The 21,877-nt window shown below is 48.9% G+C and overlaps 1 protein-coding gene and 1 long non-coding RNA gene across 13 annotated transcripts in view; both read right to left on the bottom strand.

Annotated features, from left to right (window-relative positions):
- The window catches only part of GRK4 (G protein-coupled receptor kinase 4), an 84,928-nt gene that overhangs the window by 10,356 nt on the left and 52,695 nt on the right, over positions 1-21,877 (bottom strand). For 5 of the 12 annotated variants that reach the window (XM_058430303.1, XM_058430297.1, XM_058430299.1 and 2 more), the window contains 7 exons: positions 21,073-21,263; positions 18,440-18,477; positions 13,090-13,179; positions 11,393-11,601; positions 5,101-5,238; positions 3,125-3,262; positions 2,096-2,233 (listed from right to left, as the gene is read on the bottom strand). In XM_058430303.1, coding sequence (XP_058286286.1) covers positions 2,096-2,233; positions 3,125-3,262; positions 5,101-5,238; positions 11,393-11,601; positions 13,090-13,179; positions 18,440-18,477; positions 21,073-21,263 — 942 coding nt within the window. Of the gene's footprint in view, positions 1-2,095; positions 2,234-3,067; positions 3,263-5,100; positions 5,239-11,392; positions 11,602-13,089; positions 13,180-18,439; positions 18,478-21,072; positions 21,264-21,877 lie in introns of those variants that run through there. The other 7 variants (XM_058430300.1, XM_032136062.2, XM_058430302.1 and 4 more) reach the window with 6 other exon arrangements.
- Positions 1,297-2,089, bottom strand: LOC131381740 (uncharacterized). The gene is made up of 2 exons (XR_009210642.1): positions 1,912-2,089; positions 1,297-1,872 (listed from the first exon to the last, which is right to left on the bottom strand). It is a non-coding gene; the product is annotated as an uncharacterized LOC131381740 (long non-coding RNA).

Genomic DNA, 21,877 nt, shown 5'->3' on the forward strand with positions numbered 1-21,877 from the left:
CACGCGCCTGCCACCACGCCCGGCTGATTTTTTTGTATTTTTAGTAGAGATGGGGTTTCACCATGTTAGCAAGGATGGTCTCAATCTCCTGACCTTGTGATCCGCCCGCCTCAGCCTCCCAAAGTGCTGAGATTACAGGCATGAGCCACTGCGCCCGCTCTAATTTTTGTATTTTTAGTAGAGACGGGGTTTCACCATGTTGGCCAGGCTGCTCTCAAACTCCCGATCTCAAGTGATCCTCCCACCTCAGCCTCCCAAAGTGCTGAGATTACAGGCGTGAGCCACCGTGCCCAGCCAGGGGGATGCTAATTTTAAGGCAGGCGAAAACCTGAAAAATGTTCTCCTAATTTACTTCGTGATGCTTAGCTCACATACGTAGGAAATGCAGGAGGTAAGTTCTGCATTTACCATGGCTGAGGCATGAATGTCACAGGGTCTCTGGCTGCCTCACTAAGAAGCAGTGTGGGGAGAATGGGCTTCACACTGTGCAATCAGATTCTCTCAACGGCAGGTCTTCCCCAAAACGTGGGAACCTGGGTTCCATCTCCAAGTGTGGACACTGGGACCGGTGCACAGGGAGGAGCATTTATTTCCATGCAGGGCAGGCTACACACAGAAGGTCAGGGAGAGCCATTTTGTTAGTTCACACCTAACCCTTAGTTCTCAGAGGAAAGGTAGCCATGGGAAATGCCACTTTGAGATATTCACCACCTAAGGCTTATTTTTCTTTTCCTTTTTTTTTTTTTTTTTGAGACAGAGTTTCACTCTTGTCACCCAGGCTGGAGTGCAGTGGCGCAATCTCGGCTCACTGCAAGCTCCGCCTCCCGGGTTCACGCCATTCTCCTGCCTCAGCCTCTCCAAGTAGCTGGGACTACAGGCACCCGCCACCACGCCCGGCTAATTTTTTGTATTTTTTAGTAGAGATGGGGTTTCACCGTGGTCTCGATCTCCTGATGTCGTGATCCGCCCGCCTCGGCCTCCCAAAGTGCTGGGATTACAAGCGTGAGCCACCGTGCCTGGCCTATGACCGGCTAATTTTTATATTTTTAGCAGAGATGGGGTTTCACCATGTTGGCCAAGCTGGTCTTGAACTCCTGACCTCAGGTGATCCACCCTCCTCAGCCTCCCAAAGTGCTGGGATTACAGACGTGAGCCACCATGCCCAGCCTATTTTTCATACTGAAAGAAAGATGGATTAGAATGTTAGTGGCCAAGCTCTGAATAAACCCCCTGGGAACATACAGGGTGCAAAGTAGGATGGCCCACGAATCCGAGGAGAGACACTTTGCATGGAAAAAAGGCTTGTCTACATTTAATGCTACTACAGAAAGTCTCCCCAAAGGATTACATTTTCCTTCCTTCCTTCCTTCCTTCCTTTCCTTCTTTCTTTTTTGAGATGGAGTCTTGCGCTGTTGCCCAGGCTGGAATACAGTGGCAAGATCTCAGCTCACTGCACCCTCCACCTCCTGGGTTCACGCAATTCTCCTGCCTCAGCCTCCAAAGCAGCTGGGACCACAGGCATGCGCCACCACACCCGGCTAAGTTTTGTATTTTTAGTAGAAATGGGGTTTCACCATGTTGGCCAGGCTGGTCTCAAACTCCTGACCTCAGGTGATCCACCTGCCTCGGCCTCCCAAAGTGCTGGGATTACAGGTGTGAGCCACTGCGCCTGGCCAGGATTCCATTTTCAAAAAGGAATCTGCTTTCCCCGTGCAGCGGGCGAAGGAGGTGAGAGTCTAAGAGCCCGAGCATGGAGAGATGCACACGTGAGTGCCATCTGACGAAGGTTCTACAGGATGCCGATTTCTGAGCCCAGTGTAAACTATTTTGTCATCAACATGGGAACCTGTTTGTGAATGTCGGAAGGCAGTCCTGTTCTGGATCAAAACAGTCTTTATCCCAGCAACAAACCTCATTGCGAGGATGTTCTCATTGTTCTGGCTGGCCTCTACCTAGCACCACGTGGCTCTCAAACTGTGTAAAACTGCTTGTAGGAGCCATTGCAAACAGAAAAAGTATGATGTTTTCACCTTGGTAGTCAGTATGTTTTTCTTTTCACATACACATACATATATTAGTTTTTAAGTGTTTTTACCCCTCTTCTGAAGAGTCTACAGAAGAAGCCTCTGTTTGGTCTGGAAACCGGGATATGTTTGTTCTTGTCTAGATCTAATGGCAAAGCTTCCTCACTTTCACTTTTGTTGATGTCTTTGAAACACCCAGATTCGATCATCTGCATGCACAGAAGAACAGGACAGAGAAGCTGCAGAGAAGCTTCCAGGTCAGTGGGTGTCTCCCAGCACCAGCAGCTCCTGCCCAGCCCCGTGCGGAGCAGCTCCTGCCCAGCCCTGTGAGGGGCACCTCAGAGCTCCGGTACCCACTGTGGGGCCCCTTTTCTGGGTTCCTACTTCCCTGCTTCCTGACCTCTTCTGGGAATAAGTAATGTGGTCTCCTCTCCCCTTGTCTCTGAGTGTACCCCCAAAGCAGGGAACTACCATGGGAACCCTGGCTGCCAGCCAGCCCTGCTTAGGCAATGGGGCTCAGGGGTGGCAGGCAAGCTCCCATCAGACCCAAAATAGCTACCTCCTGTCCACTTCCTGTCACTGGGACCCAGGACAGCAGCTGATATGGTCCTTGGCTTGCCCATGGTCTAGTCCTGTGGTCAAAAGTCTTATACAATCTTGTGTGTGTGTGTGTGTGTGTGTGTGTGTGTGTGTGTGTGTGTGTGTGACGAAGTCTCGCTCTGTCGCCCAAGGTGGAGTACAATGGCGCAATCTCAGCTCACCGCAACCTCCGCCTCCCAGGTTCAAGCGATTATCCTGCCTCAGCATCCCTACTAGCTGGGACTACAGGCATCCACCACCATGCCTGGTTAATTTTTGTATTTTTAGTAGAGACGGGGTTTCACTACGTTGGCCAGGCTGGTCTCGAAATCCTGACCTCGTGATCCGACCGCCTCAGCCTCCCAAAGTGCTGGGATTACAGGCATGAGCCACTGTGCCCAGCTGTCTTATATAATTTTATCTCCCAAATACACACACACACACACACACACACACACACACACCCTTTTCCTGGTCACTGCTGGAACTAACGTAAAGCGGCTGTGCTGGAAGGGCAGTACCTCATTCTGCCAGGGGATGGAGACACACCCTGTAGCAAACCGAGCGTAGAAGTCTTCATCTGCGGTGTCCAGGTAGATCCCTTTCACCGCCGAAAACTGCTCGATATCCAGGACGTCCTTACAGTAAACGGCATGAGGCTGTGCAGCAAGAACAGAGGCAACCTCTGAGATCACTACAGCAATTCTCAGCTCCCTCAGTTCCCAAGAATGAAATGCCCAGCAAACTGACGCATAAACACCGCCACTCTCCCTCTCTCCATTTCTTTGCCAGGCCCCTCTCTCACTTGAGGCATTCTCCAAATCAGAGAATGTGTCCTCTGAAGAGGTGGTTCGCCAGCTTTTAGTGTCACCAATCTTGTGGGTACTGTCTGTGCCAAGTCCCTTGCATGCTCTGGCTCTCTCCCTCTTTCTTACACACACATACACACACACACACACACACACACACATACACACACACACACACACACACATACACACACCCCTCCTGAGGCTATGCCTTTCTCCTTTCCGTAGTGGAAAATGTATTGCAAACAAAGGCCAGGGATGCAGGGCAGGGTGGACTGCACGTATTGGAAGATGCAGCACAGAACCGGAGAAGTTTGAACAGGGATAAAGGCCACCAGCGGTGGGATCCCTTAGTGACAATTCTCGCCCCTGCCTCCAACTCTTGGTGCGCTCCTGGCAAAGCACCCAGAGAAAACCTGAGGAACAGCAGCAGCTCCCACTTCCCATCCTCCTCCAGGTCCATTGAGTGGTCTCCAAGGCTGCAAGGGGCCTCATCCCTCCGCTCAGCTCCCTGGGTCAGCAGGTCCCTCCTCTGGGACAGGAGCCCAGGCCTGCAGCTCCCATCCTGGCACTGCTGTCCTCAGAGGCAGAGGGTCAGGCAGGCAGGAGGGAGTGCCAAGGCCCGAGTCTCCACCTGCCACCAGTACAGTTCCTTGCACTTTCAGGGCAAAGGAACAAAAAGCACGGAAGTCGGCAGCTGTGGGACCCTCATCTGCTCATGCTGGAGGCACCCGCAGTTCTGAGAAACTTTTCACCCAGGACTTGTGCACTACAGTGAGTGTTGCAGTAAAGTGGTGGCTCCAAAGGCCACGGTCAGCACTGCTGTTAGAGTAGCTGCTCTTCACTCATTCATCTCCTCAAGGTGGGGAGGTGGAAGTGGACTGGCAGGCCCCGCCCCTCAGGGACAGTCCAAAGGAAGGTGTCCCAACAGGATGCTCACAAGGAGGCACAGTGACCACTTCAGGGTCCTCAGTATGGGGCCAGGCCACAGTCCCAGGACCTCATGAGAAGCAGAGTGGGGACACGCATTCCAGACAAAGGAAGCAGGGCCTCACGGCTGTGGGAAACACAGGAATGAGAGAGAAAGCCAGTCCTGAGACCAAAAAGGGGACACGGGTGGCCAGGCATAGTGGCTCATGCCTGTAATCCCAGCATTTTGGGAGGTCAAGGCAGGAGGATCACTTGGGGCCAGGAGTTCAAAAGTAGCCTGGGCAACATAAGGAGACTCCCGTCTCTAGAAAAAAAGTAGAAATGAGCTGGGTGGCGTGTGGCTGTGGTCTCAGCTATTTGGGGGGGCTCTACCAGCAGTGAGGCTGACAGTGACACCAGGCAGGGAGCCAGAGCACCACTGAGGTCTGTGAGGGGCCCAGTGAGTGGCCAAAGGACACTGGGGTGACAGGGGAGGGAAGAAGAACCAGGTAGGACAGGCACCATGAGCAAAAGCCACATGCTAACTGTACCTGGTGATTCTGTATCTGTTGTAATAAAAATAATAAAAAACAAAAAACTGTGTTGCAGCGGGGCACAGTGGCTCACGCCTATAATCTCAGCACTCTGGGAGGCCAAGAGTGCAAGACCAGCCTGGGCAACATAGTGAGAAACCCCATCACTATTTTTGAAAAAAGAGAAAAACTGTGCTGTGTGGATCACTGTTCCTAGGGCCCTGCTCATCCTGGCAATGCACTTACATCAGGACAGAAAGGGGGGTCCAGCATGTTTGCCTCCAGCCTCCTGAAGTTGATGTCCTTGAACACAGGGTGCTGCTTCACCCCAGCCGCTCCCTCACCCCTGCAGCCCAGCCGTTCGCTTGGATTCTTGGTGAGTAACTGCAAGAGGCAGAAATGGATCTACTTAAGCCTCTGGATGAAAATGAAAACTGAAAACTCCCCTCCATAATAATAACCAAAGGACTCGGGAGGGCAGAGAGCAGGTGCATCTAACAAATAATTTCTTTTTTTTCTTTTTTTTTTTTGAGATGGAGTCTTACTCTGTCACCCAGGCTGGAGTGCAGTGGCATGATCTCGGCTTACTGCAAGCTCCACCTTCTGGGTTCACGCCATTCTCCTGCCTCAGCCTCCCAAGTAGCTGAGACTACAGGCACCTGCCACCGTGCCCAGCTAATTTTTTATATTTTTAGTGGAGACGGGGTTTCACCATGGTCTCTATCTCCTCACCTCGTGATCCGCCTGCCTCGACCTCCCAAAGTGCTGGGATTACAGGCGTGAGCCACCGCGCCCGGCTGCATCTAACAAATAATTTCAAAGCATCAAGCAGACCTCAGGAACTCAAACTTTACTCATTAAATTATATGATGCTTCACAAAGGAGGTGGGCGAAGGTTTTGCCTTTGAGCTATCAATAAATAAGGGGTTGGCTATGTTATTCCTTAAGTTAAAAAAATTAATCATGAAAATGTGGGGATTTTTAAAGAGGAGACAGAAACTGTTGTGAATTTCAGAAATACCACTAAGGACCTCAGATGAGGCAACCATTTAGCAAACCTAGTTCTAAAAATATATTCTTTTTTTTTTTTTTTTTTTTTTTTGAGACGGAGTCTCGCTCTGTCGCCCAGGCCGGAGTGCGGTGGCACGATCTCGGCTCACTGCAAGCTCCGCCTCCCGGGTTCGCGCCATTCTCCTGTCTCAGCCTCTCCGAGTAGCTGGGACTACAGGCGCCCGCCACCACGCCTGGCTAATTTTTTGTATTTTTAGTAGAGGCGGGGTTTCACCGTGGTCTCGATCTCCTGACCTTGTGATCCGCCCGCCTCGGCCTCCCAAAGTGCTGGGATTACAAGCGTGAGCCACCGCGCCCGGCCTAAAAATATATTCTTAATATTTTGGTATTCTAATATATTCTTAAAATTACCAGAAAGTATCTCTTTAGAAAGTATTCCTTACATACACATTTACAATCATCACAAAGTCAAATAAGCCTTCCTCCGCAATTCTCATCAATCAGAAAAAGCAACACATGAAAGACCTGGACCCCTGAAATGTGACCTAGACCTGGGCTTGGGAAACCACAGTCCAGCCACCACAGGCACCAGCTGCCTGGTTTTGTAAACAAGGCTTTATCAGCACCAGCCTTTTGCACTATAGTGGCAGAGCTGAATAGCTGTAATAGACCTGCAAAGTCTAGACGCTGTTTACCATCTGGCCTTACAGAAAAGTATGCTGATCCCTGGCCAACTCCAAGTCCCAAAGACCAGAAAGCATTCTGGTCTGCGCTTCTATCTCCCACCGCTCTCAGCTACTTGCTGGGCTGTGCCTGCTCCAGGGCTGTGTCTACAGAGCTCTTTGGCTCACTGACTCCTGCTAAATTCTGCAGGTTTTAGCTTTCTGGCCCCTGTCCCTGCACTAGATTAGGCTCCCCAACTTTTTGTGCCACAGCCTGAGGGGATCCTCCACCTCTCCTTGACGACAAGTATCTCATGCTGAGAATGAGTCATTTGGATGTGCCATTATTGCCAGGCTGTCCTGCTAGACTCAAAGCTTCCTGAAGCTAGGGCTGTGTGACTCTCGCCCACTGTGATACCCCAGCACCTAGCCAGAGCAGGAGCTCAGTAACAGTTGCTCAGTTTATTCTTTGCATGCTTTGTTAATTTAAAACAGATTTGAAGGCTGGGCGCAGTGGCTCACGCCCGTAATCCCAGCACTTTGGGAGGCCGAGGTGGGTGGATCACGAGGTCAGGAGATCAAGACCATTCTGGCCAACATGGTGAAACCCGGTCGCTACTAAAAATACAAAAATTAGCCGGGCGTGATGGCACGTGCCCGTAGTCCCAGCTACTCGGGAGGCTGAGGCAGGAGAATCCCTTGAACCCAGGAGACGGATGCTGCAGTGAGCTGAAGTCACACCACTGCACTCAAACCTGGGCCAGATCTGTTTCTTGAGACTCCATCTCAAAGAAGTAACAATAAATAAATAAATAAAACAGATCTGAAAATTAAATGTAATGCAAATACCATTTCTGCATCTCAGGGACTCCACAGCCCCATGGTTGAGCTTGCTGCCAGCATACTCCACTCCCATTGAGGGCCAGGATGGTCTGAATGTGTGTGTCCCCACAAATCTTAAGCTGAAACTTAATCCCCAATGCAATGGTATTGATAGGTGGGACCTTTTGAAGGTGATGAGATCATGCAGGCTCTGCCCTCGTGAATGGGATTAGAAAAGGGGCCCCAGGGAGCTGGTTTGTCCTCTGCCCTGTGAGGGTGCAGTGAGAAGGCTCCATCTCTCTTTCTTTCTTTCTTTCTTTCTTTTTTTTTTAAATATAGACAGCATCTCACTGTGTTACCCAGGCTGGTCTCTAGCTCCTTGGCTCAAGTGATCCTCCCACCTCAGCCTCCCAAAGTGCTAAGATTACAGGTATGAGCCACCATGTCCAGCCAAGGCTCCATCTTTGAAGCAGAGAGCAGCCCTCACCAACACCAAATCTGCAGGCATCTTGATCTAGGACTTCCGGCCTCCTGACTGAGAAAATAAACTCCTGCTGTTGATAAATTACTCAGTCTAAGGGATTCTGTCATAGCAGCCTGAAGGGACTAAGACAGATGGCCTGACCAGGCAGCACGGAGCAGAGGAGAGGGGTTTGGTCCAAAAGCTGGGCTCAGGTCCAGCTGCCAGCAGTTGCTGCGTGATGTCATTAACCCATAGAACCCGTTCTTTAAGAACGAACTGTTTCTCCTCTTAGTAATTATGGAGGATTATTCACTACTAAACATTTGACATGTATTATTTCATTTTATCCTCCCAACAATCCTATAAAGTAAGAGCTACTCTCATCTACATTTCATCAACGAGAAACTGAGCTGGGAGAGATGATTCTGTAATGGGAGCTAGGACTCACCTGGCCCTAACTTCAAAGCTAGAGCTTCTCACCCGCAGCCCTCACTCAGACACCTCCTTTCCCCGCGCCTCCAACACCACGGATTTCATCCTGAAAACCCGAGCCTTTGTTTCTATCCACATATGACACCCATTGCATCCTGCTTTATTTTTCTTCCCCTCCCCGAGCCTAGCAGAACAAGTATGCATTCTGCTTTTTCTTTTCTTTTCTTTTTTTGAGACAGAGTCATGCTCTGTCGCCAGGCTGGAGTGCAGTGGTGCAATCTTGGCTCGCTGCAAACTCTGCCTCCTGAGTTCAAGCAATTCTCCTGCCTCAGCCTCCCGAGTACCTGGGATTATAGGTGCCCACCACCACACCTGGCTTTTTTTTTTTTTTTTTTTTTTTTTTTTTTTTTTTTTTTTTTTTTTTTTTTAGTAGAGATGGGGTTTCACCATCTTGGCCAGGCTGGTCTCAAACTCCTGACCTCGTGATCCACCTGCCTTGGCCTCCCAAAGTGCTGGGATTATAGGCATGAGCCACCGCACCCGGCCCACTCTGCTTTTTCACTGCCAGTCATTTCTGTGTTTGTTTTAGGCCTAACATTAAACTGTGAGCTCTTAGGTGCAGACTCCATTTCTGGTACATATTTATACATTCTTGCAGCCCTGTCAGTGTCCTGTGGGAGGAAGACTCCATTATTTAACAGTCAGCTCTAAGCCGAGTGAGCTAGCCAGGAGAACTCCAGGCTGACGCCTGGCTCCGGGACGAGCCTGTAGCACCCATGGCTTCGTATATGAAACACGTGAAAAGGATATCAGAATAATTCCTCTCCAGCCACTGCCAGCCCACGTCAGTTACCCAGGCACAGCTTCTAGGAATGCCCACACCCAGGCAGGGGCCTTTGCCTGGCTGCTTGGTCCTGTGGCCTTCTCTTCTCCAGTGACTTCATCCTCCATCCCCCCAGTGACTCCCCAGCCACTCTCTCCCTGGTCACACCCCAGACTCTTGGCCAGCAAGCACTCTGTCAGCTCCACTCCAAGCAGCTTCCTCTCTGAGTGTCCCTCTCGTCTTTCTAACTCTGGCCTGGAGGTGCATGGACTCCCAACTTGGACCGTGCTTTGCCCATCCTCTGTTGAACCTGCCGTTCCCTGTGTCCCTTTCCTCGTCCACTGGAGCCAGCGTCGAGCCCATGATCTGTCCTCTGGTCACTCCCTGGCATGCAGCCCGGCTCCCCGGCCTCTCTCTAGCTGCTGGACAAGCCAGAGCTGGGCGAGTGCAGCTCCCTGCTGGCTCTGAGCCTGCGCCGTCCAGGTGTGGCAGGAGCCCAGCACACAACCACGGCCACTCCCCTCCCTTCAGGTCCGCATGGGCTCTTGATGCTGTTGAGGAAACCCCTGCTTTCCAGGCCTTCAAGCCTCCCCTTTCCTCACACCCGCCTCCCACCTTTGCTCCCCACTGGGGGCTGACCATCTGAGAAAAAGAAGCTCCATAAGAGACCATTCACAGCCCTGCTCACATCTCCCCAGCTGTGCTGCACTGGCCACAGACTCTGCCTCCTCTCTGGTCACTGAAGGAACTGCCCACACACTCCCCGTGCGCTGGCTGCCGTCCTCCCCACTGCAAGGACTTGGCTCCAGCGAGTGCCCCCTTCCCTCCAGCCCATCTTGGAGTCAGCCAGAAGTCTTCTCCACCACCTGCCTTCAGGATCCATCCTGAATCTGACAGTGGTCACCTTGCCATCACTTCTCACACCTGCTCTGCCACCACCGAGGTCTGCGTCACCTTTACTCTCACCTGAACCGCTGCAAAGCCCCCAATGGCCTTCCTCCTTCCTGTCCATTCATTCTCTCCCAGCGGCCGGCAAGCCCAGTCTCATCACGTCACTCTTCACAGAGCCCAGCGATGGCTTCATGGCCATCAGAGGAAGCAACACTCAAGGCTTGACAATGATGACAATGACAGGCGACAGGTGGTTCGTCATGGCCTGGGCTTCCTGCTCTCTGTCCCGTCCCCCTTTAATCCCCTCCCGCTCTTGCCAGCAGCCTGCCACTGTGGCCTTGCTGTTGCAGACAACCTCTGTCTGCTCTGCCCAGCAGGCCGACCCCCTTTCTCCCCCAGATCCTGCCGCCCCTCCAGGCAGTTCCCCGTCCTCCAGAGTGTCGGTCCTCCCCACAGCCCACATGTCTATGCATTTGTTCTGTTTCCTGTCAATTCTCGCTGGGAGGGTGGGGACTTCTGTTTTATTTGCTGCTGTTTCCCCCAATGCCTAGGACAGTGCCTGGAGCATACAAGATGCTCAATAAATCCTTGTTGAATGAAAACAAATGAAAAAAAAATGTGCTCCAAAAAATACTGGTTTAAAATAAGTAACAAAGAGAGTTTCCCTGACTGAGTGTCCCAGAGGCAGATGGACCCTGACAGCCACTTGCTCATTCTGGGACCAGGGGCCAGGTCTCCACCACTTGGGGCTCGTCTCCTTGCTGTGACTCGCGGGTGCCGCTGTCAGCCTCAGAGGCCCTTAGCACAGTTAAGGAATTGTCTGTCCAGCACCAGGCCCACAGCCAGGCACACAGCAGGCCCTCAGGTCAGAGTGTCTCTGGGACTACAATCCCCGGCAGGTGGCTAAACCCTTTCCATCTTAAAATACATGAAAGATTGGTTTTACGTCTAACTTCATATAAAATTGGTCAATGAAACAAGGCTCGGCTGTTTTCTGAAAACTGAATTAATAGCCTTGGTACCACTCATCCCTTTCAATAGCATCGTTTGAGAAATCAAACCATGAATTTTACTGTGTTTTGCTCTAATTGAAACCCAATTAAGTCATTTCCAGATCATGTCTGGAAACTTTTCTCGCTGGCCCTTTTTGTCTGATGAAATCTAAGCGGCAGGAGCATGAGGAAGGAGGCAGGTAGACATGAGTGCTCCTGAGCACGCGTGTCCTCCCTGCTGGGCCAGGAGGCAGGTGGACCTGAGCCTCCTAAACACACGTGTGCTGCCTGCTGAGCCGCGGGGGTGGGGGCAGGGCCTGGAATGGGGGTGGCCAGGGCTTGCTAAAGATGACAGACCAACTCTTTTTGTTATAGCTGCCAGTGAAAACAACTAGAATGAGCGAGAAGTGCCATTTCTCAGCCTCTACAGAGCCTGACCTACCATCCTGCAGATAGATTTGGCATCCTCCGAAAACTTCTCGGAATACTCCTCAGTATCATTCTTGATTCTTTGATCGACCTCCTCCCGTTTGACTTTCTCTTTGAATTTTTTGAATGGAGAATGTCCCTGAATCATTTCATAGATCAGACAGCCAAGTCCCCACCAATCGGGACTAAACGTATACTTCTCGTTATTGACAACTTCAGGTGCTGCATAACAAATACAGGAAATGGAAATTAAGTTAAATTTTGATTTTAAATTTTCTTATAATTCCCAGTAACACAGTATACATTCAACGTGTGTGACAACACGGACGAACCTTAAAAACATTATGTTTGGCCGGGCGCGGTGGCTCACGCTTGTAATCCCAGCACTTTGGGAGGCCGAGGCGGGCGGATCAGGAGGTCAGGAGATCGAGACCACAGTGAAACCCCGTCTCTACTAAAAATACAAAAAATTAGCCGGGCGTGGTGGCAGGCGCCTGTAGTCCCAGCTACTCGGAGAGGCTGAGGCAGGAGAATGGCGTGAACCCGGGAGGCGGAGCTTGCAGTGAGCCGAGATTGTGCCACTGCACTCCAGCCTGGGCGACACAGCGAGACTCTGTCTCAAAAAAAAAAAAACATTATGTTAATGCTGGGCGTGGTGGCTCACACCTATAATCCCAGCATTTTGGGAGGCCAAGGCAGGCAGATCGCCTGAGGTCAGGAGTTTGAGACCAGCCTGGACAACATGGTGAAACGCTGTCTCTACTAAAAATACAAAAATTAGCTGGGTGTGGCAGCAGGTGCCTGTAGTTCCAGATACTCAAGAAGCTGAGGCAGGAGAATTGCTTGTGCCTGGGGGTGGACGTTGCAGTGAGTCAAGATCGTGCCACTGCACTCTAGCCTGGGCGACAGAGTGAGACTCCGTCTCAAAAAAAAAACAGTTCTGAAATTAGATGGTGGTGATGGTTGCATGACTCTGTGAAGACACTAAAATCCATTGTATGATACACTTCAAACTGGTGGACTTGATGATATATGAATTATATCCCAATAAAGCTAATATTTTTAAACATCTGTATGATTCATCCAGGATAAGCTGAATTGCCACAGAGTCACATTCACAAGGGAAATGGTGGTCTAGGGAAGGCTCCGCCTCCTGAAGGGGCTCCCTCCAGACACACAGAGCCATGCCCAGAGCGCCCCAAGTGTCATGTCTTGCCGTCTATCCCGGGGCAGGGAAAAACCCCACAGGACGCAAGAGCAGAAAGCCACAAGACCTTGGGGTCTCCTGCAGGACTCTGCGAGGCCCTCAGAGGCCACCCCTGGGGGTTGGCTGGCACTGCCCCCGGATCTTTGGAATAACCAGAGTGGGGTGACTTCCTGAGGCTCCGAGAGGCTGTCGTGCACAGGGGAGGACACTGGCAGAGTGAGGAGACCTGCGGTGTCATCCCGATTCTGCCCTCACTTCGCTGAGTGACCTCAGGACTCACAACCTCTCAGGCCTCACCCCTTATCTGTAAGAAGGCGAGGGCAGCCTACAGGAGCCCCAGCAGCCTCAAGACTCTGACAGGTTAGAGATTCAAAACACCACTGTGCCATCTACTAGTGTGTCCAAACCGAGGCCCTGGTCCATTCAGGGTGGATTTCTCTGTGTTCTGGGGCACTCAGGCACTCGGATAGAAAGGACAAGGACGCCGAAAGCCTCTCACGAACCCATGTAGCCGACTGTTCCAACTCTCCCTCGAACCATCTGTCCTTCTGGGATCTCCAAGGCCAAACCAAGGTCTGAAATCCGGATGTGTCCTGTGTGTTCAAATATGTTATTACACAGGTCACGGGGGAAGTAATGACACTTTTAACAACAATTAAAATGGGAAAAAAGGCCCCTCAAAAACCATGGATGGAAATAATTGCATTTCATACTCTGGAACAGTAAATGTAAATGACATTTAACTTTTTCATGTTTAGTAAAATTCCATACAGTCCATTTTCACTAGCAGCAGGAAAATTCGATTTTTGCCTGGCTATTGATCAGGAAGCCCTTTAATCATAGACAACCACTTGATAAGACAGAAACACTGGATTTATTATTTTATGTCATGTAACTTCCAGGTACATCAATAAAAATATAATGAATATTATATCAACTACAGAATAGTAAATAAACACTTTCTGTCAGAGTACCAGTACTATACACAGGGACAGCTACACATGAATGATATGGAGTTTTTCTCTTGAGAACAAATGGTAATAGAGTCAGGGAAATAATAAACAAAATTAAGGTACTTAGGGAACTATATTATGTGTTAATGCCTTGTATATAGGAGGATTTAAATATTTGTTGAATTCCGATGGAACTAACAAATTAGGCCAGACATGGTGGCTCACACCTGTAATTCCAGCACTTTGGGAGGCCAAGGTTGGAGGATTACTTGAGTCCCAGATTTTGAGACCAGCCTGGGAAACATGACAAGACCATGTCGCTACAAAAAAAGATTTTTTACAAAATTAGCTGGGTGTGATGGCACATGGCTATGGTCCCAGCTATTCTGGAGGCTGAGGCAGAAGGATCACTTGACCCAGAAGGTCGAGGTTGCGGTAAATCATGACCACACCACTGCAGGGCAAGAGTGAGAATCTGTCTCAAAAAAAATTATAAAGAAAATAAGAAATTATTGAAAACACTGTTGAGCGTGTGGAAAGATAAGCCAGCCTGGAAGTGGACACTATCTTCAACTTATTCACCACTTATCCTCGGCTTCTAATATCATATCCTGGCCTACAGTAGGTGCTCAATAAATATTTATTGGCGAAATGAATGAATAACCAATAAATGTTTGCTAAAAACTAAAAATATGCGACTACATGCCCTCCAAGGCACTGTAGTCATTTTAAAACATTCTGCATGATGCTTTAGAGAGGAAAGCCGGCCTCTGACTCAGCTGCATGCACGTGATACACCACACCCTGGCCTTGCTGCGTGCCCACCCTGGGAGGCAGGAGAGCACAGGGGTGAGGAGCACAGATCCAGCCAGATGGCGTGGCTCTGAGTCCTGGCTCTGCCGTTTACTATCATGTCTCAGTTTTCTCCCCTTGTACAGATGCACTCTTTCAATAATCCAGATTTCATTACCTTTTCTTTTTTTTATTTTATTTTATAGAGACAGGGTTTGGTTATGTTGCCCAGGCTGGTCTTGAACTCCTGGGCTCAAGCGATCCTCCCACCCCGGCCTCCCAAAGTGCTGGGATTACAGGCGTGAGCCACCGTGCCCGGCCAGCTTTCATGTATTTTTATTTAAGTAGAGTGCTAACATGTTGTGACTTATTTTTTTGGTATCATTGTTCTTATAAAAATGGATTTTTTAACTAAGAAATGCAACTTAAAACTACACTGAAATACCAATTCCCAGCTAACAAACTGACAAAAACTCCGAAGTTCAAGAACTCGGTCCGCTGGCGAGGCTGTGGGGAAACAGGTGCTCTCGTGCACTGGTGGTGGGAATGCAGACGGGACAACACCCTGGAGGGAATCTGGCAATATCTGGCAAATCGCATATGAATTCACCCACTTCTAGGACTCTATCAAGGATACATTCAACAAAATAGGAAATTACATGTGCACAAGGCTCTCCATCGCGGCACCAACGGAAACAGCATGAGCCACCAGCGAGGGCCGTGCAAACAGGGCAGGTTCGCCTGCAGGAGGCACAGCAGACGGACAGAAGCAATCCACGAGTGTTGCAGAGCCATCTCCACTGTATATTCAGTGAAATAGCCACGTGGAGGACAATACGTGTGGTCTACCACTTTATTTAAGAAACGAGTGGGGAACAAATATATCTATACATATATCATATGTAAATGAAGGAATGAAATATGAGTTAAAATAATTACTTGGGGGTGGTCAGGGATGGGATCTAGACATCTTACAATACACTCTATTTTGCGGTTTTATCTTTGGAACCACATAAATGTTTTACATAATTATAACATTAAAAAATTAGATTGCTAAAAATTGAAAGCAAAATTAAGAAAATGAACCTAATGGTGTATTCAGCTGGTGGTTTAACCACACAGGAGGGAATGATACTGAGTGACTTTTTTTTTTTTTTTTTTGAGACACAGTCTCACTCTGTCACCTAGGCTGGAGTGCAATGGCTTTATTTCAGCTCACTGCAACCTCCGCCTCCTAGGTTCAAGCGATTCTCCTGCCTCAGCCCCTCAAGTAGCTGGGACTACAGGCATGCACTACCACGCCCAGCTAATTTTTATATTTTTAGTAGAGACAGGGTTTCGCCATGTTGGCCAGGCTGGTCTTGAACTCCTGACCTCAGGTGATCCACCTGCCTGGGCCTCCCAAAATACTGGGATTACAGGCAAGAGCCACTGTGCCCGGCCTCTGAGTGACTTTAAATTAATTTGAGTGAACAACCCTAGAACCAAAGAACTTTTGCTAATGACTAAAAGAACTGCAAAGAAATCTTTTACTGGTTTTTGTTGTTGTTGTTGTTGTTGTTTGTTTGTTTGTTGAGACAGAGTCTCACTCTGTCGCCCAGGCTGGAGTGTAGTGGTGCAAACTCGGCTCACTGAAACCTCTGCCGCCCGGGTTCAAGCGATTCTCCTGCCTCAGCCTCCTGAGTGGCTGGGATTAGAGGTGCACTGCCATGCCCGGCTAATTTTTGTATTTTTAGTAGAGACAGGGTTTCACCATGTTGGCCAGGCTGGTCTCGAACTCTTGACCTCAAGTGATCCACCTGCCTCAGCCTCCCAAAGTGCTAGGATTATAGGTACAAGCCACCACGCCTGGCCTACAATTTTTTTAAATTAGCCAGATGTGGTGGCTCATGCCTGTATTCCCAGCTACTGAGGAGGCAAGGCGGATCACTAGAGCCCTGGAGGTCAAAAATGCAGTGAGACTTGATCGCACCATAACAATTAAAATATCCTTAATCGCTGCTGGATGTGGTGGTGCATGCCTGAAACTCCAGGTACTCGGGAGGCTGAGGCAGGAGGGTTGCTTAGGCCCAGGAGTTTGGGGTTGTAATTGTGCCACAATCGCACCTGTGAGTAGCTACCGCACCCAGCCTGGGTGGCATAGAGAGACCCTGACCTTAAAAAGAACTTTAAAAAAAGGAAAACTATGGTCATCGGCATCAGAGGACTGTGGTCCCCAAGAGAAGAGACAGGGAACTGGCCCAGCAACCATCCTGGCATCCCACCCGGGAGTGCCTTTCAGATGGTGTCGCAGGAGGGGAACCTGGGCAGAGCAGGGGTCTTGCTAAGTTAGCCAGGCAGGAGTTGGCACTGGGGAAAGATGGCTCAGTTCAAATGTGTGGGGTAAAGTTCTAAAGAAGAGAGAACTATGCAGAAAAATCTCCTAAAAACACAGAAAAAGGTTATCAGTGTGCTCCCCTGCCTTGTTTTCACTTCTAATCGTTTCTCATGATTCTCCCTTTATGTTTCTTCATGAGCAAGCGCACTACACACAATTCCCTGCTTTGTTTACACAAAAGGGAGCACACTACACACACACTCTGCACCATACCCTGTTCCGATCAACCACATAGCTTGGAGATTGCTCCACTTTGCATACAGAGCACGTTCTACCTACCCTTGTTAAGCCATTAACAACTTAATAAGTGAGCAGCTTCGCTTAGTGCCCTCCCCACCCAAGCCACCTCTGGTTAGCAGCACAGCACCAAGAATGAACCACAGACTTAGCCAGGAGCTAAGGACACAATCTTGGACTAGTTTGATTCCTAAATCTTGGTGTCACCTTCCATTAAATGGGAATTCCAGTACCCTCCTTCCTCACAGGGCAGGGTGTCATACATGAATTAGATAAGCATGAAAGCATCTGGCAGAGGCATAAAAGGAGACTAGCATTCCAAGTCGCCCATGACTGCCCTCAGTCTCTGCCTTAGACACCTGTCCTCTTCTTGGCAGGAGCCACTGACCTTGCCATATGCGCTCTACTAGACTGCAAGACCCTTCTTTGCCAAGAAAACTCACTTGAAAGAAGCTCTCTCCCAGCACTGCTTGCGAGCTATGTGTGAGCCCAAGCACTCACCCCAGCAGTGCAACCATCCTTGCATTCTGGGTATGACTCTCCCTAGAGGAACCTAGGTGGAGTGCGCACCCGCGCTGCTGACAAGGAGCCTGCTGAAAAGGGCCACTCCCTGTCCACTATTACAGGGCCTCCAAGCAGCCATCTGCGCCCTGCTCTGTGACACATGCTATGTGACAAGAGGACTACACCAGGGGCAGCATGACAAAGTTTAGAGGGGAAAGGAAATAAAAAAGAAATAAAGCAAGAGATGGGTCAACAGCAAGAAACAAGAGAGACAAAACGTTCTGACTTTGTGTTTACTTTAATGTGCTTCTAGGTGGGGCACAGTGGCTTATGCCTATAACCCTAGTGCTTTGGGAGGGAAGGCAGGAGGATTGCTTGAGGACAGTAGTTTGAGAACAGCCTGGGCAATATAGCATGACCCCTATCTCTACAAAAAAATTTTAAAAATTAGCCAAGCATGGTGGCGCACACCTGTAGTCCCAGCTATGCAGAAAGCTGAGGTGGGAGGGTCGCTTGAGCCCAGTAGCTCAAGGCTGCAGTGAGCTACGATTACCCTACTGCACTCCAGCCTGGGCAAGATAGCAAGACCCTGTCTTAAAAAAAAAAGGCCTCTAAAACTCAATCATTAATTGAAAATTATGACCATCTCTGCTTCTTGCCTAAACACAGGGGAATGACCAAGTTGTCAGTATTTCATCTTTTTAAAATGAACACATACCACAGAGTTTTTCTTTTTAAGGACTGTTTGCTTTCCTTACTAGTGGGCTGCATATTTAATCACTGAAATGTCTTCAAATCTGTATAACTATGCAAAGCAGTTCATTTTACACTGTCATCATATGCGAGCTGTTTGCTGAGATGAATTTTGTAACATTCTTGTTTCCATTCTCTATTAATTATTAAGTCTACTTTCTGCATCCATCCAACTCTCTGTATCCAAGTCCCTCTAACAAAGTCTACCCGTTAGATGTGAAAGGCTTGCCCACTTACCACGATCATCAAGGAGAATATTCTCAGGCTTCAAGTCTCTGCAAGGAAAGAAACAACAACAAAAGGCTCAATTATTCAGAAGTTGGCACTGTGATTCCTGAGTACCCAGTAGGGACAACCAGTGTGAGCAAGGGCTAGGACGGCAAAACACAAAACTGCCCTTCATGAGCCATGGCAAACAGGCAGGACAAGAATGTTACAAAATTCATCTCAGCAAACAGCTCACATATGATGACAGTGTAAAATGAACTGCTTTGCATAGTTACACAGATTTGAAGACATTTCAGTGATTAAATATGCAGCCCACTAGTAAGGAAAGCAAACAGTCCTTAATGAACGTGGCTCAATTTCTCTTACCATTAACATATTTTTAAGTGTTTCAAAAACTGAAAATTCCCCATATTAGAATGCCTCAAGCTGGGTGCAGTGGCGTGTACCTGTAGTCCCAGCTACTCAGGGGGCTAAGGTGGGAATGTCACTTGGGCCATCGGTCATTCATTCAACAAATGCTTAGTGATACCTACTGATGGTGAGTCCTGTGGACACAGCAGTGGATGAGGCAGCCATGGTCCAGCCCCCGCTGAGTGCAGGCGGGTGAGGCAAGTGGGTACCGGAGGTTAGAGGACGAGCCAAAGCTTACATGAGAAAATCCGGCTCAACTTGAGACTGCAGCCAAACACGGCGGCTCAGCCGTAGTCACCTGTGAAGTGTGATTTACTCCAAGTGTAACAAAAGAATCAAATCTCCTACAGGTGTGTTCCATGCTCCAGTACCACCAGACTCTTGCCTCTAAGCAATGGCAACAAGGCTTCCTCAACTCAGGCGACCACCCCTGTGTCTAGAGGACTCACAGCCAGGGCAGCAATCCAGCCCTTGCTCAATGCTCAAGGTGCGGAGGTGTCAGCCCCACTGCCAAGCCTGGTCTCTGGTCCTTGAGAGATATTTATCCCATATTGGCTGTGGGATATACAAGATAAGGAGAAGCCAAAGGTCCATCAGAATAGGGAGAAGTGAGATCAAGGACTCCCAAGAAGTTCACTGTCGGTGTGACCAGCTGAGTAGACAACCTGGGGAGGACTTGGAGGATGTGGGGGAGGGGTCACATCCTCATGCTCACACCCTCGTGCTGTGAGGGCTAACTCTGGGTGGATGAGCAGGAGTCTCTCAGAATGACGGGAAGAGGGGCTAGGTGGAGAATGGCACCCACACAGGAACACCTTGTGCAAAGGTGCAGTGAGGTGAGGACACCTGAGCAGCTGAAACTCTCGCATGACGAGGGCAGGGGGTGCCCCTGTGGGAGCAGCAGGACCCAAGGCTGGAGGGCTCCACGGGGAGCTGCATCACAAAGACCATGAGGGCCGGGCTTGCAAGGTGACAAGGGAGACACCATCAGGTCCCACAGCAGGCCCCTTCTCTTAGATATCAAAACCCAAGGGTCCTCAAGTCCCTGATATAAAATGGTGCAGAATTTCCATATAAGCTACACACATCCTCCCAATTACTTTAAATCACCTCTAGATTACACATACTACTGGATACAATGTAAATGATACGTAAATCGTTATTATACTATATTATTGTTTAGGGAATAGTGACAAGAACAAAGTCTACATGTTCGATACAGACGCAACCACCCTTTTTTTTCTGAATATTTTCTCTTTTTTTTCCCCCTTTCACCCTGTTGAGCAGGATTTTCTGAATATTTTCAATTCACAGCTGGTTGAATCTACAACATGGAACCCATGGATATGGGGGACTGACTATAACTGGTAGATGAACCCACAGAAGGGAGGAAATGAAATTGCCCAGGGAGAGTGACTGAGAAGAGACTCAGAGCCCAGGAACTCCAGCACTTAAGGGAAAGGAGGGGGAATTGTTTTTTCCTAAAACTAAATACATTGACTACATTAAACTATTAAGTTTAATTTAATTGTCTTTACTAAATTCTAAGATGCAAAAAAGAAACTACTATTTCAAGACATTAAATTGTTATGTTATATGGCAAGACATAATAGATCCTTATCAGAACTATCAAAATACCTAAGAACCTTGGAAACGGGCTCTTCTTATGCTTACATGAGTAGCACTACCTTTATTTGATCAACTTAACAAGTAAAAAACAAACTTCTGCTTCAAAAAGACAATTTATTACAGATTTAGGCTGGGCACGGTGGCTCACACCTGTAATCCCAGCACTTTGGGAGGCCAAAGCCCGTGGATCACCTGAGGTCAGGAGATCGAGACCAGCCTGGCCAACATGGTGAGACCCCCATCTCTAGTAAAAATACAAAAAATTAGCTGGGCGTGGTGGCGGGTGCCTGTAGTCTCAGCTACTCGGGAGTCTGAGGCAGGAGAATCGCTCAAACTGCAGTGAGCCGAGATTGTGCCACTGCACTCCAGCCTAGGTGACAGAGTGAGACTCCATCTCAAAAAACAAAACAAAAAAACACCCAGGGCCCTCTGACTGGCCATATTTCCAATAGGTAAGTGACCACCCCTATAAATCACCATTGAGGGGCTTCCAGCTACTCTCCTGCCCAGCCTGGAAGCAGCCAGTGTGAACCAGGGAAGCCTAGGGCTGGGAGAAATCGGCTCCAAGACTTGCAGGCTCCATTAGGTAGCACCGTTCTTACCTGTATACGATTCTTTCCCTCTGTAAATCTTCCAAGCCGCAACACAGCTCTGCAGCATAGAAAACAGCTCTCTGCTCATCAAAGCCGGGATTGCCCAGGTTGTAAATGTGAAACTTCAAATCCCCTCCATTCATAATGGTGAGCACCAAGCACAAGGCATCTTTGGTTTCATAAGCATAGGCTAAACTAACCTAAAGACAACAACATCACAAAAACAGATCACGAACTTGCTCTTTCATTGTTGATTTCCTCTATTTGCTAATGATATGCAAATAATCCGTGTTAGGTTTACAATCAGAACATGTGAATACTGTATGTTTCAGAGAAATGTACAGGACACAACACGTGCCTCTTGGACCTTGGCATACTGAAGATTTTACCGCAGCTGTGTAGCCAAAAGAGAGAACTTTCTACAGCTGAGCGAAGAAGTGGTGAAACTTCACCAAGATACTTGGGATCATGACTCCTCTGTGCTGTGCTCTCATCACTTCAGCCCTGACATTCTGTACTTCCCGGGCAACCGCATTCAGCACATAAGCTGTGCCCCACCAGCAGTGCAAGAGAGGTCTTACTGTGCCCCATCCTTCCAACATTTTGTGTTGTCAATCTTTTTAGTTCGAACCATGCTGGTGGAGTAGTCTCTTATTGTGGTCTTAATTTGCATTTCTCTATATATGCAAAGATAGGGGACACTTTCATATAATTAATAGCCATTTGGATCCTCTTTTGTGAAATACCTAGTCTATTTTTTCCGCCATTTTTCTATTGGTTTGTATGTCAATTCACATACACACACACACACCCT

The sequence above is a fragment of the Hylobates moloch genome, unplaced genomic scaffold (genome assembly GCF_009828535.3).
Source record: "Hylobates moloch isolate HMO894 unplaced genomic scaffold, HMol_V3 SCAFFOLD_17, whole genome shotgun sequence".
NCBI classification, from domain to species: Eukaryota; Metazoa; Chordata; class Mammalia; order Primates; family Hylobatidae; genus Hylobates; species Hylobates moloch.